At 53.3% G+C, this 21,883-nt stretch overlaps 1 protein-coding gene across 2 annotated transcripts; it reads right to left on the bottom strand.

Annotated features, from left to right (window-relative positions):
* Positions 1-262: 262 nt before the first annotated feature.
* Positions 263-21,663, bottom strand: AMN (amnion associated transmembrane protein). Of its 2 annotated transcripts, none has more exons than XM_038139454.1 (12): positions 21,538-21,663; positions 19,387-19,505; positions 19,228-19,272; positions 9,891-9,981; positions 8,004-8,239; positions 6,346-6,483; positions 6,158-6,266; positions 5,022-5,104; positions 3,917-4,103; positions 2,991-3,165; positions 817-919; positions 263-554 (listed from the first exon to the last, which is right to left on the bottom strand). In XM_038139454.1, the coding sequence occupies exons 1-12, from the start codon at positions 21,596-21,598 to the stop codon at positions 459-461; spliced, it is 1,443 nt and encodes a 480-aa protein (XP_037995382.1). In that variant the 5' UTR covers positions 21,599-21,663; the 3' UTR covers positions 263-458. The 2 variants fall into 2 exon arrangements, with proteins under 2 accessions (XP_037995382.1, XP_037995383.1); XM_038139455.1 differs by having other exon boundaries at positions 9,894-9,981.
* Between the last annotated feature and the right edge of the window lie 220 nt (positions 21,664-21,883).

The raw sequence follows: 21,883 nt of genomic DNA, 5'->3' as shown, positions 1-21,883 counted from the left end.
CAGGCCCTGAAGGCTCTGGGTCATATTCTAAAATGTGTTTGAGCACTGAATTTCTGCCATGCATCCAGGGATGCTTCCTTCAACCTGCTGTGTGCCCTGGGGCAAACCCAGCACAGTGCTGGCTAAAGCATGGGGTGCTGAGCTAGACCCCAACTTCTCTGGGTACCATCTGAGACCCAAATCTCAATGTTGAACTGTCTAAAGAGAACTGACACCTGCAAAACACAGTTTAAAACCCAGAAGTAACACCAGGGAGGCCATGTCCATGTGAGTGAGTCCCAGCAGTGAAGGCTTGCTATGGTTTCCGTCACTGCACAGACACTTTTATTCAGGGGGGATCTGCTTCTGGCTTGAATCCCACCAGGAGTGATGTGAGGGGCTGTGAGGGGCTGTGAGGGCTGGAGAGGTGGTGATATCCCCAAGAGAGTGGGGTCTGCCCCCAGCATGAGTCCACATCATCAGGTCTCTGTCTCGCTTGCATCGTACAGAGGGTTGAGGTAGAAGACCTGGAGATCTTTAGGTGTCACTTCTCCAAGGTCAGCATCTAGAGGCTCCTGCAACAGCAAGGGAGGAAAAACAACTGACGGGAAAGAGAAGCAAAACCCTTGGGCAAAACCCACCCGGGGCTGAGTCCCTGCAGCAGCCGAGAGGCTGGTGACCTGAGGGAGAACAGGAATGTCCCACAAACCCCTCCTGGCCTGGGGATAGCAGGGTCCCTCTCAGTGTAACCCCAAGAGGCTTTCAAGAGTGTCACAGCACCCAGCAGCTCCTGCCGACGCCCCGAGCACGCCGGTGTCGCTGGCAGTGGTGACTCACCACGCTGAACACCGGGTTGTCGAAGCCCTTGTCACTGGCTGGCGCAGGCGACGCCGGGTCCTCCATTCTCTGCCAGGGGTGGCGCCGGCGCAGGGCAGGCAACCTGGGAAGAGATGAGCATCACCATCCACACCCCTCCCAGCCCTGCAGCTCCCCCAGCAGAAACCCAGCGGCCTTAAGAGGTGGATGGGAAGTTATACAGGGGCAAAATGTCAGGCTGTTATTGAAATGGGATATTTGTACCCCTTCCCAGGGAAGGGCAGCAGTATCCAGCAGAAATCATTCAGCCTGGAGATCTGGGACCTGCATTCTGGAGGGAGGAGTTTGCAGAGGCAGACAACTCTAGCACAGGCTTCACTTTGGAGCAATCATTCCTTCCCTGTGGCCTAAATGAATTGCCACAGAGCCGACACCTGTTCCCACTGTAATCTCAATGAGTATTAATTACTTTTATCATTACTTTTATCATTACTTTTATCACATTATCATTTTCTCATCTTAATCACCCATCACTACTCATATTATTTTCTTCATTACTTTTATCCTAAGGGTCCCAGTCACTGAGCACTCCCCTGCACTGGGCACCTGCTGCAGGAGGGCTCAGCAGCAGGTCCATGCACATCACCTCAGGAGCTCTTTGGGAAGCTCTGCCAAGCCCCTTTTGGTGGAAATAAGGGGGGACCTGCAGCACCAGTGGGACAGGCCCTGGGCTCACGTTCAGTTCTGTCTCCTGTAGCTACACAAAATTCCCTCCTGCTGCTGACAGAGCTGGTTTCAAAGGCCCGTCCAGAATCCAAAGCATCATCAGTGCAAGATAAATCATCAAGTAGCAATTACGGGTCTGGGAGTTTTATTTAGAAATTAAATGAAGGCATGGGTTTACTGCTAGGAAATATCATGTCAGCACATGTCAAGCAGCAGGGCAAGTGCTCCTGGCCAGGGCCACTGCTGCACGGTGACAAAATCCCAGTGGAGGAGGCAGCAGGGAACAAACAACCTGACTTGTGAGCCTGTGACACAGCAGCCCCAGCACCAGGGAGCTCAGCACGCCCTGGCAGACACAGATGCACTTTGCAGATGCAATTATAAACAATTCCTGGCCCCTGGTTCTCAAGTGTGTAAAGTCAACCCCACTTGCCCACACCTGGGTATCCTGCAAAACCCTCCATGAGAAGGTGGGTGCATGTGGGAGCAGCAGAGGTGGGTGCCCCAAGCACCCACCATGGGCACTGCTGGGATGCCCTAATCACTGCCAGGCCCCATATCCAAGCTGTGAGGGAAAATGGTGATGGAGAAAGGGTATTTCTGACTAGCTCCCAGCTGTGGTGCAGTCAGGTGCACCCTCCAGCCCTCCCCTGGGACCTCCACTCTGTACTCCATGCTGTGTGAACCAGCAATGCACCAGAAGCTGCACTTGCTCTTGGATGCTGTCTCTCCCTTTAATGGTAATGATGCTGTGGGCAAGTATTTTGCATTATTTTGATGCATTTCTATTGAGCTGCTGGCAGGTTCAGTCCTCCCCTCCCCAGCAGGGCTGCAAACTAATGGTGCCAAGGAACAGGAGATGTCACCAGGCACCATGACTAGGCTGTGCAGAGCTCCAGCCGAGCTGCAGCAGCCCTGCTCCCACCCAAACACACTGCACCCTGCCAAGAGGCAGCTCCTCCTGGTCAGGGAGGAGAATGAAGCAACAGTCCAAGAGTACAGAAGAGCCTTTCAGCCACCTCACCTCCAGAAATCTGTGAGGAGCAAGGACAGGTTTTAAACTGACACAGGGCAGGTTTAGATTAGATATTGGGAACAAACTCTTCTGTGAGGACAGTGAGCCACTGGCACAGGTTGCCCAGAGAAGCTGTGGATGCTCCATCCCTGGAAATGTTCAAGGCCAGGCTGGTGGGGGCTCTGAGAAACCTGGTCTAGTGGAAGATGTCACTGGCTATGGCAGGGGGTTGGAACTAGATGATCCCTGAGGTCCTTCCAACCCAAACCATGCTGTGATTCTGTGAACAGTAATGTTAGGGGTACCAGGGTGCCAGGGCATGCCCCTCTCCATGGGAGCTCCAGGCAGCACCATGTGCCCCTGTGTGCCAGGCTAGAAGGACAGCCTGGGCTGGCAGCTGCTCCCAAGCAGAGACAGCATGAATATCTGCTGCTGGCAGAAGCCCCATCCCTACCTCAGCTTTCCCTTTCTGTAGAGAAAGAGGATCCCTCCAAGGAACAGGAGACTGAAGAGCAGCCCCATGACTGTCCCCGCTGTGATCCTGCTCACTGGGTGGCTCCCCACCTGCCCGCTGGCAGTGCTGCCAGTGGCCACTTCCATTTTGCCACTTGATATGCCGAGAGTTTCACCTAGGAAGAAACAGGAATGAGGATTGTATAGGGCAACACATCCCTACACCCACGGCAGAGGGAGCCTTCAGCTGGATCTGGTCCTGACTGCCTGGTTGATCGCCCTTCCCTGGGAACAGGGATGGGATTCACAGGTGGATGGACTCAATGGGGACAAGCCCCTGTGGGTCTGCCACCCACACAATGACCACTAGGTCCCCTGGCTGTGACCTGTGTGGCCATCAGCATCTGCCAGCTTCCACTGTCTGCCTCCACAAGCAGCATTCTGAATGCAGAGCAGCTCTGCAGACAGGGATCTGGGGGCCCTGGCAGCAGCCAGCTGGTCGTGGTCAGACGTGGCATGGAAGCACACCTGTATCCCAGGCTGCAGGAGGAGAATTGCCAACAGGGCAAGGGAGGTGACCCTTCCACTCTGCTCTGCCCTTCCCTGGTGAGCCACAGCTGGAGCACTGAGCCAGGCTCTTCTCAGCAGCACCCAGTGACAGGGCAAGAGGCAACGGACAGATACTGAATATGGTAAAGTCCACTTAAATACCTATATTTATCTAAGTATTTATATATAAAAACTGGTTTACTGCAAAGATGGTCAGTTGTGGAGACAGACTGCGGAGAGATGCTCTGCAGAATCTCCATCCTTAGACACATTCAAACCCCACTGGCCATGCAGGCTGCTGGCAGGGAATACAAAGCTCTGGCCAGCAGTGGGTCTGGGTGCCCCTGCAGGGGATCTGCTCGGAGGACAGGGGGTTACCATGCTGTGCTATGTTCTGCATGATGTCTGCTGCCAGCTGCTCCGCAGCAGTGCCCGCCTGCACTCCTGCTCTGTCATCAATCAGCACGATTTGGATGAGAGGAGCGGCGCTTCGGGACATGATGCCCAGGAAGGTCTGTGCTTTGTGCACCTTGGATATGGCCATCTGCACGCCGGCGTATTTGGGCTTCCCAAAACACAAGGAGACACATAAAGCCAGTGAGAGGGTAGGCACAAATTAGTCACATCTCCAGACAGCCACGATGGATGCAGCTGCAAGGCCCACCTGAACCTTCATGTGAGCTCCACCACAGAGCTGCCATCCCTGTCACGGCAGTGCCGTTGCATTTCCCAAAGGAGAGGCCCTCTCTCCCAAGCTGTGACCAGCACCCAGCACACAATGAGCCCCCATGGAGGAGAGCATGCTGAGAAAGCAATTTCAGGTATCACACCCATTAAAAGCTGTATTAAGATGTGTGGCTGCAAGGAGGGCAGGCAGACAGCTTTCAGCTCAGGATCAATAGAGCAATACCCTGGTATCGAACCTCCCAGTGCAACGCAGAGGACACCTCCTCCCCCAGCAGCCCCTGGCAAAGAGGAGAGATGTCAAGTCGTGTCTGACAAGCAGCAGCACGAAGTGATGCTTTGTAGAGCATCTGAGAGCTGGCCAGTGCCAGTCACCCACCCAGTGCTTGCCTGCTGGGGAATGGAAAAGCAGCTCACCATTGGCCAGAGGCCAGGGAATGCCCTGCTGCAGGTCTGCACCATCCCAGCTGAGTGTGCTGAGCTCCCTTGGGACCTAGACCTGCTCTCCTCTGTTTTCTAGAGCAGCAAGCCCCCCTGCATCCTTCCCCATTGCGAGCCAGCAGCTCTTCCAGCCCTGAGCTCAGCAGATGGTGGGGCTGTGGTGGGGAGCAAGGACCCAGCTCCCACAGCAAGCAGGCACATCCTGCGTGGGCCCTGCAGGGTGGTGGGGGAGTGAGCTGCACCCCTGGCACTGCTGGGACCACATGCCCCAGGCAGTCCCACAGCCATCAAGTCACCAGCAGATGTGGCCAGCGGCTTGTGGTTTCATTAGCCTCTCCCAGTCTGACAGGCTCAGTACCTGGCTCAGCAACTCCTGGACCAATTTGTCCTGGTACTTCTGCAGGTCAAAATCAGGAGTGAAATCCAGGTTAATGGTGGCCCCTGCAGCCAGAAAACAGACAGATATCAAACTTACCACGTGTGGGCAGAGAGCAGCCACAGCAGCACAGCTCTGACTGCCATGAGAGGCACTGGGGACCCTCTGGTACCCTGTGCAACTGGTCTGGCTGGGCTCAGAGAGAAACCTCCCGTGCTGGTCTTTTTGTCAGCTGGGTTTGATGAAAGGCTTTTGCCTTTCCAACATATTCTGGAGAGACTCTTTCCCTGGAAAGTTTTCTCCCACTTATCCCTCTAGGAAGCTCTTCATGTCCCTGGTTTTGGGGCCATGAGGCTGTGGAGCAGCAGCACTACCCTGGCTTTGGGGGGAAGGCTGAGAGGAGGGAACACCTGTGCTCCCTGCACCACTGCACTGCAGTCATGGAGACAAATATTTTCCTGGGAAAAAACACAATTGAGCATTTGCTGAAATTTTTAATTGTCCTAAAGACTGTAAGGGACTATGCTTTTAGGAGCATGTTGGAGAAACATATGGTGCCATTTTAATGAATTTGGTATGACATACCAAATACTGGATGCCAAGTATCCAGGTACAGTTGTGCATGAAAAATTGCCCCTAGCAACATTTCATGCAGATTAATGGAGGAGCATCCATTGTAGAGAGAACAACGTCAATCTGCATGCTTTTATTTTAAATGAAATTAAACAAGCTGGCTGTTGGGAAGCTGACATTACAGTGGAAAAGGTTGCATTTCCTCTGCATGTTTTCAGCTACATAAACTCAGCAGAGCCCTATTAGCTTGACGAGCTGTGACATCCTGACAGGATAAACCAGAAGCAGGGATAAAGGGCTGCGACTCAGAACAGGCTCCCAAAACCCAGGATCTATTCAGAGAGATGTGCTGGGAAGGTGACACAATGGGATCTGCACATGGGACTCACAGATGGGATCCCTGGCAGCAGTGATACAGCAAAACTCCAGCTTACAACCTGCAGCAAGCACCCCCTGCACCCAACTTTCCCCCATGGAGCCAGGGAAAGCAGGCTGGGGCAGCTGGCGGGGCAGGGAGGAGGAATAGGGCCGTGTCCCCCACTCACCACAGACCCCACAGCAGTGGCCAAGGGGCTGCAAAGGGCTCTGGCACGCTGGCTCTGGGCACTGCCTCCCTGATGCCCTGAGCAGGGCTGCGCAGATGCGGGGGCCATCCTAAAGGAGAGCAGGGCAGAGTCAGTCCTTGCCCCACAAACTGCACTGGAGCCCCCAAAATGGGAAAGGGAAGACTCACCAGGGCATTCCCGCAGGCACAGCCAGACTTATCAGGACAGCCAGTGCCTGTCACCTGGAGAGTGCCATTGCCATGAAACTGTAGCGGGGCAGAGGGGCCCCCCAGGTACCCAGCCCAGGATGATGGGGTGTTCAGCTCCTGTGCAGGAAAGAGCAGCAAAGCAGGTGAGTATCCCAGGACAGGTCCCAGTGCTGGCCCCAGGCACCCAGCCAAGCTGCTGGGACACCTGGTGTCACATCTGATGGCCATCACTGGGAAGCCCCACTGCAGGCAGTGATGCAGCAGGAAAATCCTGCCAATGCACCCATTCCATCTTTTCCCATGGACCAACAGAAAAACTCCCTAAAACCAAAAACAATGACAATGAGATGGCTGGGCCTTTTCTTCTTTTGCTTTTCATTTTTCTGCTGCCTCAAAGAATTCAAGTTACCAGCTTTTCACTACTGGGAGGAAGGGGGCTGGCTCTGAGCTGTTTTCCTTCTATCTGGGAAGAATTTCTATATGCTTGGCATTAGCAAAGGCTGAGCTGGACTGATCAGCCTCATCCTGCCAAGTCACCGGTGATTCCCTCACCCACTCTCTTCCACAGGAAGTGTCTCCATGCTCTGGCACAACAGGCAGATTTCTCAGGCCCTGGGGTGAAAATAGTCATCACAGAGCACAGAGCTGGCTGGCTACAAAGGGATAGAGAAGCTCATATGGTCAGTTTTTAGGAAATATGCTATGATCATAAAGAGCACCTTCTCCTTCCATCTCAACACTCAGCAGCAGCCCCTGCCCTGAGGGACAACCAGCAGTGGTCCCTGGGTGGGATGAGGTGCTGTGGGGTAGTCTGAAGCATCAGCAGCACCAGCATCACTCTGAGCACCCAAGAGCACCCGCCTCTGCATCCCTGGGGCTATGTGGGCCTGCGGTGAGTTCCACTGGGGTGCTGCCTTGTTCAGACTCGCCTGCACACGCCTGGGCACCAACTGAGTCTATTACTCAAAAAGCAGCTACCTAATGCCTGGCCCCGAAATGGCAGATCCCAGCCAGCGCAGCAGCAGAAATAATAAATAACTTATGAAACGCCTGCCGCATCTCCCACTCCTGGAAGGAGCCTGTGTTTACCGCTGCAGCGCCTGTGATCTTCTGCTCCTCAGACCAGGAGGGACAGGGCTCGTGGGGAGCCTCACTCCCAGGCTGAGGCACAGCAGGCTGCCAGTGCTTCTATAATTATCCCTCCAATCAATTAAAGAGCGGTGCTGAAGCAAAGCTGGGAGATGATCACTGGGCCACAGGCCAATATAAGGTCGGGGGCAGGAGGGAGGTGTCCCCAGAGGGTCCCTGAGCAGCACGGCTGCAGACACGTGCCTGGGAAGGGAGCAACCCCTGGGAGCCACAGAAGCAGCCATTTGCTGATGGGTTGACCCGTGCACATTGCCCCTTTTTTAAACATTCATAGTGAGACAGCCTGCACTCCCACACTGCGGGGAGGGAGCCGATAACAAACTGGTTGATGCAAAAAGCCATCGAGGCCATCCACAGCAGCAGCAGCAGCAGCAGCTCATGAAGCTGCAGCCCCGCGGGTGTGCCCCATCTCCCTGTGCAGCGCTGCTCCCCGACTCGGGGCTGTGCCGAGAAGGTGTCGAGCCAGTTTCCCTTCCTCCCCACCTCACCTGGCCCATGACAGAGATGCTGCGTAGGTGAATCACGGGCTGTGATGAGTCGGTGTTTACCCGGAAGGAGGTTTCGGGCTGGAAGATAACATCATCGTAGCGGCACGGGACGCGCTCCTCGTCCACAGAGAAGATGGGCCCGCTCGGCCTGAGCTCCCCGCTGGGAAGAACATCCTGCCACAGCGTGGGGTCGAACCACGCGTGGTGCTCAGCGTCAGCGAACCTCGCTGTTCCACCTGGAAAAGGGACAGAAAAGGCTGAGCATGACCCCAACCCAAATCCAAAGCCCCAGCAGATGCATCTGGGTTGGTAAAACCAGGCACTGTCTGGCCTGAAGTGAATGATCACACCCTGTGGGCAGGGAGCCGAGGGCTGGCCCTGGCATCACCCTCGAGGGCACCCACTGCAGACATTCCCCAGAGCTTGGCAAAGCTTCCCAGAACTCAGGGATAGGGTCTCAGCCCAAATCCCACATCTGCCTGCAGGCTTCCAGGCCCAGATCCCACAGGATATGTTTTCCCCATTTTTTAAAGCTCATCCTTAAGGAGGATGTTAAGGAGGAAAACATGTGCCTGAATGCTGAGTAACAGCTAAATCTGATAAAAATGGGTATGATAATTCATGTCCCAGTTTCCCAGCAGCCTGGCAGTCTGCAGAAATGTGACCAGCCCTACTCCCTGCAGCAGGTAACCCTAAAGCCAGTGCTCAATTTAGTTACCAATTATTTAACCATTAACCATTTAACCCTGCTGGTTAGTCTTATCATGCAGTTCCCTGATTCCTTCTCTCCCTTTCTGGCAGCTGAACCTTTACCAATTCAGCCAGCATGCAGATACTTAGTGTCTGAATTATTTGCATTCATTTTGAAACCACGCTTTAGGGAAGTCCATTTGTGAAAGCTGTCCCAGAAACGCCAGCTGATTTCAGGGGAGCAGTTCATGGTCAGCAGGAAAAGCCCAGTGCCAAGCACAGATGCTAGAGCATCCCTGGGGGGCAAACAGCCCCAAAACAAAAAAAAATTATAGGGATGAAGGATTTTAGAGTGGCTCCAGACAGTCTTAAGATACAATCCTTCCTATGGGGAGACTGATTTAGACTTTTTCTCTCTCTTTTTTTTTTTTTTTTTTTTTTTTTTGTTTTTTTCCATTCAGAGTGCAGGCACGGGTGCTCTGCTTGAATACTTCCTTCCCTGTAGAGGAACTAAAAAGTTACTTGCCACTGAATGCATGGGGTAGTTCTTAAGCATCCAAAATATACCTCCCCAGAAAACAGCTTCCAGATAAAAGCAGGCAGCAATGACACAGAGCTGCTGGCTCAGCCATGGGCTGAGGGAGAGGAGAGGAGAGGAGAGGAGAGGAGAGGAGAGGAGAGGAGAGGAGAGGAGAGGAGAGGAGAGGAGAGGAGAGGAGAGGAGAGGAGAGGAGAGGAGAGGAGAGGAGAGGAGAGGAGAGGAGAGGAGAGGAGAGGAGAGGAGAGGAGAGGAGAGGAGAGGAGAGGAGGATGCGTGTGTGGGGCCAAAGGCCAGCTTGTTGTGATGGCCATGGTTTGGTTCACCAGTGTGTAACTCCTAACTGGTTTTCTTTAGAAACACCATGGCAGAGAAAATAAGGGCTTTGATGTGGCTACATGCTTAATAGGCAGGGGAAAATACAAACAATATTTGCTTCTCTGCTACAACTTCAAAGGCTTCCCTACTATAATTACCTTTTAAGAAGACAGGTGATCTAGGAGGAAAAAAAGATCTGATGTGAGGGAGGTCATCAAAGAAAAGGTAAGTATTGAAGAGGAGTGATTCACTTTGCTCTGAGGTAGGACCTTTGTAGAGGTATTTGGGCTGAATTTACATGATTCATCACAGGCTGATGGGGGCCTGGTTTGGGCACTAAATACCTGAGTCACAGCCTGGATCCCAGCTGCCATCGAAAGATGTGAAGGCTGCACCAGCTGCCAGCACGAATTCTCCGTTCAGGGGCAGGTACTAGATGAAGGATGCAGAGTGTTACTGTCCTGCTGCCAACCACCCAGGCTTGTTACCAAATAACTAATAACTGCTAATTGTTAGGCTGCCTATTACACCCACAGTCTCTGAGGCACTTTGCAATTATCAGGAGCTACCCTTACCATGCCCCAGGTATGTGGGAAAGCATCAGCTCCTGGTTTTATGGATGGGGATCCTGCAATGGGAAGAGGCAGTGTGACATTATCCTCCATAACACAGAAAAGCATTCAGAGAAGAAAGAAAAGGAAAAAGCAAAATAAGCTCTTTCACAGTTTTTTCCCCCTCTCGTACACAGTCGCAGCAGCACAGGAATGAATTTATACATGGTTGGTACACCAAGAAAAACCCAACCTTACTCTGCAAGTGCCAGACACTCTCTCACTTAATGGGTTCCCACCTCCAGAGGCTGTGCTTGCCCCACAAAACGTAAATCAGGAGTCCAGGCTATGCTTGGTACAGTGTCAGGTAGTGAATTTGCACTGAGCACAAGCTAAGGGAAATGCACAGTGGCATTTGGAGCAGCTTGCCATAGCCAGACTTTTTTCTTGTTGGGTAGGACATCACCAGCTGGTAGTCAGGGTCCCAGTATTGACCTGGCTTCAGCCTGCGGGGCCCATCCATTGACGAACCTCACCAGGCACAGCCCTGCCATGGGAACCTTCTAACAAGAAACTATGACCACCTGGGTCACCAGCCAGCACTGCTAACTCTGGGACAGGCCCTGACAAATGCTCCACTCAGGCACCTCATCCACAGCAAACAGATTATTCAGCCCAGCCCGTCTTATTTTACATTTAGAAATTGCAGAGGGAAAGTCATGGTTTCTTCCAATATTTTAGAGTCAGTGATGTTCAAGGAATCCTTCTCTAATTTGGCCTATCCAGTGTTTCAGCATCACTCCCAACAGCAGCTGAAAGCCCTCCAGGACTGAGTTATGCCAACGTACAGGGTCCTGCGCTCAGGCAGAAAAAGTTAAATGGGATTTTAAGGTTTCAACTACTTAACTGGTCTTTAATATGTATGTAGGTTAGAGAAAGCAAGACTTATGACTGACTGCTGCATGGTGGCCATGACAGCTCTGTCCCTGGCCAGTCTTGCCTGAGGATGCTCAGTCCCACTCAGAGGCCACCATGGGGAAGGGATGGGGAGATGGACAAGGCAAAAAGCTCATCACCCCCAAACTGTAGGTGGGCACTTGTTAAGAAGTTTAGTGCCTTGTTGGTGCAGTGCTTTGAAGGTCTAAGCCCTGGTGCCCCTCTTGACTCAGGAACCATGAGAAGCCAGGATGGAGAGCAGAGGGTGGCTGTCACCAAGACAAGTCCCATAGTGCTCCTCTACACCATCTGCTGTTGACCCAGCAATGCCATACACTGGGCTGGACAAGAGGGGATGACACTGGGAATAACTGAGGTTGGGACAACACGTGCCCCAAGGGTGTGGACTCTCCCCACCAGGAAGAAGCCTTTGCCTATGGACACTGCTCCATCAGAGCACAGCTTGTGTCCTGCCATCAGGTTCTCTGAATTTCTATTACTTTTGAGTAGAGGAAATTTGTCCAATACCAAAGCATTCAAAAAGGCTGAAAGGTCTGCCAGGATCCAAAAGGCATCATGTCCTTTAGCGGCAGATGAAAAAGCCATCAAAACACGTCTGTTCTGAGGCTCAGGACTTGGCCTGCATTCAGCTGGGTGAGGGCAACGCTACCAGCTTCAACCACAAAATGCTGTACTTCAGTTCAAATGCCCAGTGCTGGTTTGTTTTCCTGTGAGCTCAGGCAGACAATGGGACATTTTGGAGCAGTCAGCTGCCCCCACACTCAGGCCAGTGCCAGCAGCACTGCCAGCCCAGTCCCTTCCTCCAGGCTGGCTTGGCCATTGCAGCCCCTGGGCACTGCCGCTTGCCCGGGTTGCAGGCTGGCCCCTGCAGCCAGCTGTGCACAGCGGGGCCAGGCAGGAAGGGAGGCCAGCTGGCTGCCGGGGCCATCTGAGCTGCTCAGCGTGGAGCTTTGGATGGGATGCAGCAGATCCTTTCACCAGCACAGCGTACCAGCTCTTCACTGCTGTCAGCTCTGACCATCCTGCACGTGCTTGGGAGGGCAAGCAGGTCTGGATGGGCCAGCGGGACACAGCACCAGTTTTACTCAAGAGGAGAGCTGGGAGAAATGCCTCATACCAAATCTGCCTCATGCCTGCAGTGCCTGTGCTCTGGAGACATTGGCCTCTAAGCTCTCTAGACAAGATGCAGCTTTTCCAGCCACCACAGGAGATTCCCCTCCACTGCTGAGGCCAAAATCCCAGGCTCGCTGGCCTTCCAGAGGAAGCTGCTCATGTGAGTGTCAGTGTGGCAGGGAAATGAGAGTGAACACACACCATGTCCCTTCACACCGTGGGATTACCCAAGCACTGCAAGCACCAGCCCTGGAATCAAAATGCAACACGACATGATGCAAGACAGGGGACAGAGTCACCTCATCTCCACAAAGATGAAGTTCAGGAAGAGCTCTGTACTTCTGCTTCATCACAGGAATTTCTGGGGCTGGGCCCTGCAGCTATGGCTCCCGGCCCACTGAGGCAGCCGTGCTCCACATCCACACCAGCCCTGCCTGAGATTCTCCTCACTGGGCAGCATTTCAGGAGTGTCTCCATCATCCAGTGGATCTTTGTAAATAATTTGCCCTTTCTTTTTTCCTAACATAAGTTAAGCATCTCGGCTCACTGCAGAGGACAAATAGAGACTCTAGTTGGGCAGCGGTTTTCTACCTTTGGGAGTTTAGTATGGAAATTGCATACAGGTTGGGCCACTTTCCAAGTACATTTTGAACTGAGCAATGACAGGTACCAGTGGACCAAAGCCAAAAAGCTGGCAGTTTCATCTGCTTTCCTTTCCTCCTGCCAACCTGTACTCCAGGGCCATTAATACAGTGAGTGTTTAGAGTCCCATTAGTCATTTTCCATCCCTGATACAGGTAAATCACTTATCTCCTCAGTTATCATTATCAAGTGTAATGACAACTGAAACACAGTCATCATTTTTCTTATCAAAGTCCGGGGGAAAAAAAAAAAAGAGAAAAGACACCATGTGGCTCTTGGACCAGCCCCAGCACTGCACTACCAGAAGGAATCTGCTCCTCCAATACATAAGTGAAAAAGAAACTAACCTCCAAAATGTGAAATAAAAAATAGCAAAGTCCTGAGAGATGGCTTTCCAATCAGGCGGCCTCTGACTGGAACCAGCCTCTGGCACATCCTTGAGTCACAAGCATCGGGCTGAGATGACTGACAGGAGCACTGTGACTGGCATGTCACCATCATCAGACCAGGAAAAATGCAGCACTTGGGGTTTAACCTGGGTGTACAACACTTGTGACTGCAGCCAGGTCTTCCCCCAGCCTTGCTTTTACTTGCAGCATCAATGCATTTAAATTCCTTGCTTGGATGACATGGTGCCACCATCCCCATCACTCAACACTGAGACTGCCTGGGCACACTGAGCTCCACAGTGCTGCACCCACGGCTGCACCAGCAGGCAGGTCAGCAGCCATTGGCCCCCAGCTACATCCCCTTGCCTGGCACCCAGCCCAGGAGCAACTTTGGCCCTGGTGCTGCTGGCCCTCCATTGAAAAACATCTCTTGGGTAGGATGCAGGTGGGCTATGGCTCCAACACAGACTGTAGTAACCCACCATAATCAATAATGCACAAGGGAAATGATTTCCATTTCCTCTTTCCCAGTACAGCCCTGCTGGGGCAGTGGCAGCAGCAGGCAGCTGGGTGGGCCCTGCCCATTCTGCCCACAGGTGGGAACAGCAGGGATTTTCCCAGTGTCTGCTGGGGCTGGGGGTCTCACTACAGCTGGTGGTGCCTGGGTGACATCCAGCTGTTGGCCGACACCCCAGAAAGGCACAGGGCCAGGATCACCCACAGGTGAATCCCTCCAACAACTCTGGAGCTTTGCCAGGGGCTCGCTTGCAGCCCAGCATTTCTTGGGTTCATTACTGAGGCTTCAATTATTCACCTTGTGGTCCAGGTGAAGCTTTCACCTGCACCCTCAGGACAGTGTCCTTCCCCTCAGCCACACATGCTACCCCACACTCCCAGTTTGCTGCCAGAGCCAGCCTGCTCTGCCACAGGCCCTCGGTCCCACAGCAGCTAGTCCAGGTCCCCAGCAAGGCAGAAGGACCTCCTGCCACCCCAAGACCTCTGTGTGAGGGTCGCTTGCTGCTGGAGTAGCACCTTGCTGCCCAAAGACCTCCCTGCCCAGGCACATGGTCCCATGAGGAATGGGGCTTTACCTTCCCAAGGAAACCAGGCCAGAACTGCACCCTGTATCCCCATGAAGCCACGCTCGTGCAGGCTGGTGCAGCACGCCTGGGGCACAGAGGCTGGTGCTGCTGTCCATGGGCCCCACCAGCGGTGGTGGGGGATGCCCACAGCCCTGCTCCTACCCCAACAATAGCTCACCCCTCCGCTTCTGACCCAGAGCAGGCAGAAGCACAGGCACAGGAGCGGCATGCCAGGGGATATCATCATTTCAGTGCCGTTCCCTGCAAGCTAACGAGATGCTTGGCTGCTCTCCCTCCCCTCCTGCCCAGCAGCAGCAGCACAGCCGCGCTGTCATTAACGCCAGAGCCGCCTCCCCTGCTGGGTCTGCTCATCACGTTTTAGGTTGTGTTCCAGCACACGGGCTCCCCACAGCACCTGCCCAACCTGGCCTTGCCACCACATCCCCTGGCATAGGGGTGGCCTGACACATCAGGTTCCCAACACATTATGGTCCTTCCCATCCCTACAGAGAAGCCACAGCTCCTGGCCATGCCACACAGGTGCTGCTTGGTACAGCCCCTGCCAAACCACCCCACAGGGCCCAGTGAAAGCCATGGGAGGATAAAAGATGGCCAGTAGAGACTTCTAGCTGAACAGGTCTTGACAGTGTACAAAAATCAGGTGTCACAGGGACATGGGAAACCCCTTGGGTAGCTGAAGACATTGAGCTCTGGATGCAGAGACACAAGAGAGGCTTAAAGCCATTTGCCAAATCTATTTCAGATTAGTTAAGCTCCTTTTCCTGAACTTTGCTCTACACACAAGGTCAGAGAAAGCCAGGAAGAGGCTTGAGGTATGGGCAGAGGGGCCATGCCCGGCAGTGAAGGGATGGCAGACGGTCCATGGATCAGCTTCCCAGCCAGCCAGGCTCCAGCATCCGCTACAGCCCAGGATGCTGGCAAGCTGCTCTGCTCATCACAGACTTTAGTAACTCCTTCTGCTGGAAACCAGCCTGAAATGAGCAAATAGACTCGAGGAGATGAGTTTAAATGGCTATTTTACCAAGCTCCTTTCCTGCATGCACCTTCATTGTAAACGCTGACACAGAAAGGACTGCAGGATTCCATCTTGGAATTATGTGCTGGCACACACTCCCCTGAATTTTTTTATCTTCATCTTAGGGGAAGGAAAAATAATCCCTTTTCTGGTTGTCTTATTACCCTGCTGTCTGGGAAGAGGTGGGGGAGGGAGCACCAGTGCCTGGGACTAGCGTGAACTGTGGCAATTCATTAGAGCCGGTGCCCCTGGAGAGCAATTGGCATTTCAAGATCAATCTCTGCCAGGAACCGAGCGGGAGCATCCTGCAGCAAAGCCGAGTACATTCTGCTCTCGCAATTAGGCAGCTAAAAATATAAGGCTGGGGGAGGTGTCCCTGGTCAGACCCCAGTGCCACTCCAAACCCTTGCCCAGCCCTGCAGCCCCTCGTGGGGCAGGCAGGGAGGGGGTATGGACAGCTGCTGCCCCACAGCAGAGCTCAGGGATGGGGCAGAGCTGGAAAGGTGATGTCAGGGCTGCTGAGTAACCCCAGCCAGTGTCCTGACCCTGGGGTCGAGCAAGGCTGCTCTGTCCATGTGAATAAACCCCAAAAATAGCAGCAGCAGCATCCATTCCTGGCCCACATGTCAGTGCTGACCAGCTCAGGCACAAACTGCACCAGGGCTGGTGTTACTGGGGCAAACACCAGGCTCACTGCTGCAGCCATGCCCTGGCCTGGCTCCCTTTGGAAGCACAGACATAGCCAGAGGGTCCACTCCCTCTCAGGAGTCTTTCTCCCCCATTGGGACACAAAGCAAGCCAAATTCTGCCTTGCCCTGGAGCACCCATGCCAGGCATCATCACCTCCACTTCCATCTTTTCTGCACATTTAGTCTCAGGCACCTCCAAAAGCTGGCTAAATACTGATCTGCATCTTTAGGCAGCTAAACACCATAGAAAATCCAGCCTAATCACAACGGTTGTGCATCAAAGCCACTTACACTTTAAGCTGGATTTGGATTTAATGTGTGACTGAATTAGGGATCTATTTGAAACTTCAAATAACTGCTGAGCTGGGTGCTCAGTGGGTGAGCTCTGAGCGGGGAGGCAGGCTCTGTCCCCCAACAGCCTCCTTCCAAGAAAACACCTCCCAGCACTTGGCTGGTGCCCACATGGGATGGGTGGGGAGGGGAGCTGGAGAGCTCACCATACAGAAGTGAGCTTTCACATAAATGTCTAGGAGAGGAGCAATGGTGACACAAGAGGACTGCCTGGCACTACACCCAGCTGGGGAGTTGGGATGGGAGATCTCATGCTGTCCCTCCACCACCAGCACCAAGCATCCCCCTCTACACTTGCACAGCAGGCACTTATCTTCATGAAAGTCACTGAGAGCCTAATCCCGCCTCAGCCATGAATTTCCTTCTATGGTACTATAGCAAACAACATTTGGCTTTTTTTTTTTTTTTTTGGCCAAAGGCTGTATAGCATCTCCATGGTGACTCTAAAGCTTAATGTATTCTTGCTGATTTAAGTGATTAATGCTCCAGCGCGCGTAGCTGGCAGCCGAACAGGTGCAGCCCAGCCTCCCTGCAAAAATCCTCATGACCAATTCATTTTCTAACCAGCTGGTTGCCAAATTTCATGCCATTTGCATGAGTGGCAACCTAGCTCAGGTGGTGGGTTTCATTCCTTTTTCATCCCTAACCTTGGTAGTCCCTGTATCACCTGGTGACAGCAGAGCAGGGCAGTGAACAGGAGGGAAGTGCCTGAGCTGAAATTACAAAGGAATATTAACCACCTCACTAAGAGACATGCTGGGACAGTTCACAGGGAATGGCTGGGGCAAGGATGCTCAGAAGGAAGGTGTGAGCTGCAGTACAGGTAATAGGCAGGGCTGGCTGCTCACCTGCAGTGCAATTCAGTGCAGGAGGGGAATGGTGCCCTCACAGCCCATGTGATGCTTCATTCCCTCATGGATCCCCCTAGCAGCCCTCCCCACCCACACAGCAGTGGGACTACAAAACTCACTGTAACCCTGGAGCCTGTGCAGCTGCCTGCCAGCAGCAGCGGCCCAGAGAAACCCCAAGGCAGCAGAGGGTGGCCAGGGGCTCCCACCAGCACTCTGGATCCTTTGACAGGGATGAACCAGGGGTCACTGGGGCACCCTGACCCATCCTTCAGTTGCAATAGGAGCCATCCTCCCGAGCAGGGGGCAGGGCCACAGATGTGGTTTGTGTTGTGAAAGGTTGTGTGGATCTCCCTCTCCCCAGGCTGCTCAGCTCTGCTCTCCAGCTTGGCTGCTGGAGGCTCAGCAGTAATGACTGACGCTGCTCTGCAATTATGCACTTTGCAGGCCTCTGATGAAAGTACTTTAGAAATATTATACATTCATCTGTAAGTAAAATAAAATCTACTGGAGTGGTATTTTGCTCTTTTCTTCTCTGGGTAAATTCCACATCATTTATTACATTATATTTGTACGTATTTTCCCAGTACATTCTTTCCTTCAAAAATTCATATTTAAAATGCCATATAAATAAAGTATCTTTTCCAAATATTTGTAGAGGGATTAAACGTGGCACATGGCGTTATCAAAGCATCAAAACTATTAGTGGCGTCGACAGCCTGAACAAATTACACCACATAAATTTCAAGGGCTTCTTCAAATGTAATGGCCAATAAAAGAGCACAGCTGCCCTAAAACCAAGAGAGGAACCTCGTCCACAAGCTCATCAGGTCCAGAGGAGAAGGTTTTCCAAACAGGATCCAGCCCATCTCTTCCTGTCCCAGCACTGAGAGAGGGCTCACTGGTGACCCCTCCCCCACTGGCAGGCTGGGGCAGTGAGTTTGCTTTTCCCTTTAATTCCTCCCTGTTAAATTTTACCCTCCAAGCCACAGAGATTGAGAGCCCATGTTTCCATGGCTGCCTGTCAGCCTGCTCTGGGGCAGAGTTCCTCATGTGGGGCAAAACCAGGTTGCTCAGAAACCCCCTCCAAGTTAAGCCCCTCCAATCTTATATCACTCAACACACCCATTTCAGCATGGTGTTGTGCCCATCCTGCCACAGCTAGACTGATAATAGCACAGAAAAATATAAAACCCAATGGCACTTGAAAGAAAATTTCTCAAGCAACATTTTGGGATTTCCCAGAACAGTTTGTTTTCATTTCAAGATATTTTGATGTCAGCTTCACTTAGCTTCTGCCCAGGGCTTGTGCCTGCTCTGTCAGCAATGCTGTGGGTTGGTGCTCCTCAGCCAACTACTGCTAAGCTCTCCATCACATGGAGGGGGTCTTACCCCTCCTTTGAGGAGAAAAAATCAATTTCTTTCAAATGAAATTGGATTTTGCAGTACTCTCTCTCATCTCCCCCAAATAAAAAACAAAACAAAACAACAAAAACAAACAAACAACAAAACAAAACCAGCCAACCAAAACAAGCAGAAATGGGCTTTTTGGTTCCGTGGTACAGAGAAACCCAGACTGCTGCAGGACTCCTGTTCCTTTCCTCAGCTGAGGCATCCTTGGTCTGGATGGACCATGGAGGAAAGTGTCAAAATCTATGGAATGACTTTAAACTGACAGAAAGGACAGTAGGACATTAGATATTAGGAAGAAATTCTTTACTTCCTAAAGGAAGGGTTAGGGTGATGAGACACTGGCAGAGGTTGCCCAGAGAAGCTGTGGATGCCCCATCCCTAGAAGTGTTCAGGGCTGGGATGGACAGGGCTTTGAGCAACCTGGTCTGGTGGAAGGTGCCCCTGTCCGTGGCAGGGGGTCAGGACTGCTGATCTTTAAGGTCCCTTCCAAGCCAAACCATTTTATGCTTCTGTGGAGAAGGGGACAGGGGAATGTGCCACCAGGCAGAGCTCCAGGACTGGCCCTGCCCTCACCCACCCTCGTGCACCTCTGCCCACCGTGCCTTACCATGTCTGTCAGCGCGTGGGGAGACCTGACGAAGACTGAGACAACCTGTAAGAAAAGCAAGAGTAAAGTGTGCTTTGCCCTGTCAGGTAAAGGGGCTTTTCCAATGCCTGACGGTGTTTTGTGAAAACAAACAAACAAACAAAATTAAAATGTCTATACCTTGTCCTTCTCAAAGCGAACCACATCCCTGGCACAGGGGACTCTGCCTTTATCCCAGTTGGAGGCGGTTTCGAAATTGGTGTTGGGGATCCACTGCTTGTACACGGCAGCCGTGGCAGCTGGGAGGGAAGAGAAAAACCAGTTTAACCCAGTACATGAGAGGCACTGGGAGCCTGATCTGGGATGTGCTTTAGGATGGCTTGGCATTTACGGGTCAGATTTGGGGATTTTCTACCCAAGAGCAGCTCCTGCATTGTCCCAGCTGAGCAGTCACAGCCCTTCTCTACATGGGGGATTTTTTTTGGCTGGGTGATGGTTTTAGCCACCCAGACAGGAAGAGAAGCAAGGGACAAATGCTCAGCAAGCAGACAGAAGGCAGGAAAGTGTCCTGCACGCAAAGGGTAAGAATAACATACACCTGGTAGCTAAGCAATCCTTGCAGGGGGTTTAGCTGTCACTCAGACTAATTAAACAAGTAAAGATTCCTCAGCCTTCAATTTCTAGAAGGTACAGAGTGGGCATGCAGAGCTGTGATACACTAAGACAGGGCAAGAGAAAAGGGCATTTGCTATGGGACATGTAGCACAAGTACAGGCTGGTTTCATGTGTTTGGAGCTGGAGAGGGAGGATTCAGTGGTGTACTTCAGCCTGAGGCATAAACATGTTGGGAAACAGGGTTCTTTCCCTTGAGGTTTCCTGGGACAGTGGCAGTCTAGCCCTTGGGGCCCTAGAGGGATGAGCCTGCTGGCCAGGGACAGGACATGGCAGAGGGGGTTTTCACTCTGACCTCTCTGCATTAAGCACAGCAGAGCAACCTCCCAACCTGACACTGCCCAGGCTTGGCTGGGGGATGCATGTTCAGCTGAAGATGAATGAATCTCCAGCAGCCTGAATTAAATGGCTTCAGGCAAGTGAGTATGAGACACAGAAGAGAAAATGACAAAAAAAAAACCAAACCCTCCTACTTTCGCCCTTTTAATGGATCTACCTTTTCTGTAGAAGAAAGACACAAAAAATTACACAGTACGTAGAAAGCCCGTGGTGGAAGGGACTGGGGCCCTGGAGAGGGAGGCGGGCCCAGCCGGGGCGGGAGGGGTTCTCAGTGACTCCAGTGCCGAGGAAGGCGCGCTGCACAGAGCCTGGGCCCGGCTGCTCCCAGCCATGGGCGCCATGTGGCTGCAGAGGCTCCATCAGCACACAGGGATCACCCTGAGGCGCAGTTTGCGCTGTTTTACTCTGCCAGGGGCTCTGCCGAGACCGCTGGCTGTAATAGCCGTCTCCAGATGAACAGCAAACGATGTGTTTTTAACCAGAATGAGAGCCCTGGAGCCCAGGTGCCACAGCGGAGGGGCTCCCCTGCCTCACGCCGGGCTGCGGGTGCCTGAGGGGACCCTCAGGCAGAGCGAACACACCGAGCCGTGTCCTCTTTAAAACCCTCCGAGAGGGAAAAAAACACTACCGGTGGAAGAACTGGAGCCAGGCAGCTGCTCGCAGTGTTGTGGGCATAAACACCTTTCTGGCTCAGAGCAGAACAGAGCTTAAGAAGGAAAAAAAAAGCCCCCGGACAGCAATGGCAAGTTGTTCCGTCCTTGCTGCGGTTCCCTCGTGTCCCTGCCGTCCCGGGAAGCTGGGGAACGGAGAGGTCGGAGCTGCAGCCGAAAGGCTCGGCCAGCCCCACGGCACAAAGCCTCGCGTCCCGTAGGCCGAGCGAGCCCACGGCCGGGCCCACCCTGCTGCAGCAGCAGCTGCTCCGGCCGGAGGTTAATCCCCTTGCCCCGGGCATTCCTGCACCCTCCCCAGCCCTGCAAGTATCAGTGCGCTATTTAATCGGCCCTGTCTCCCGGGAAGCGCAGTCCTTGAACATCAAAGCTACATGCATATTCAACAGGGAGCGTGTCCTGCAGCGCAGCGCTGCTGACTTCAAATGAGAGGCTCAGCAGGCTCCGCACGGCTATCCCAGCCTCGGTGCCTGCCTGCCTTCCCCGTGTCCGGCTGGAAATGCCTTCTCCCGTTTGCCTGTCAGGTACGCCGGGAGTGACACAGCCTGCAGCTCTGCTCCGAACCAGCGCTGCCAGGAGCACACACGAAACGCGGAGGTCGCCCAGCGGTCACCCCTGCTCGCCACGGCGGCCGGGCCCTGGGCGTACTCACCCAGGAGCTGCAGGATGCCCAGGAGGGAGAGCAGGCGCTTCATTCCCCAGCCGGCTGCCATCCCTCGGCTCCGCGGTCCCTGCCCAGCTGGACCTTGCACCTTCCCGGGCACGTGATGGGCTCAGCCGGGGAGGCTGCAGGGAGCAGGAGTTCATTCACCACAATGGGAGGCAGGCTTCCCCCAGCACCAACCTCAGCCTTGCTCTGTCCCAGAAGCTCAGCTCCGATCCCAATCTTCCTGTTTCATTGGAACCCATTTGGAATGTAAGAGAGCCACCGAGGAAGCAGCTGGCGAGGCAGGAGTGGGGCTCCCCCAGCTTGGCTCACCAGACCTCGCCCCCACGCT

Source organism: Motacilla alba, chromosome 5 (assembly GCF_015832195.1).
Source record: "Motacilla alba alba isolate MOTALB_02 chromosome 5, Motacilla_alba_V1.0_pri, whole genome shotgun sequence".
NCBI lineage: Eukaryota > Metazoa > Chordata > Aves > Passeriformes > Motacillidae > Motacilla > Motacilla alba.
The sequence above is the reverse complement of the archived record's forward strand: the minus strand, read 5'-3'. Positions and strand labels throughout refer to the sequence as shown.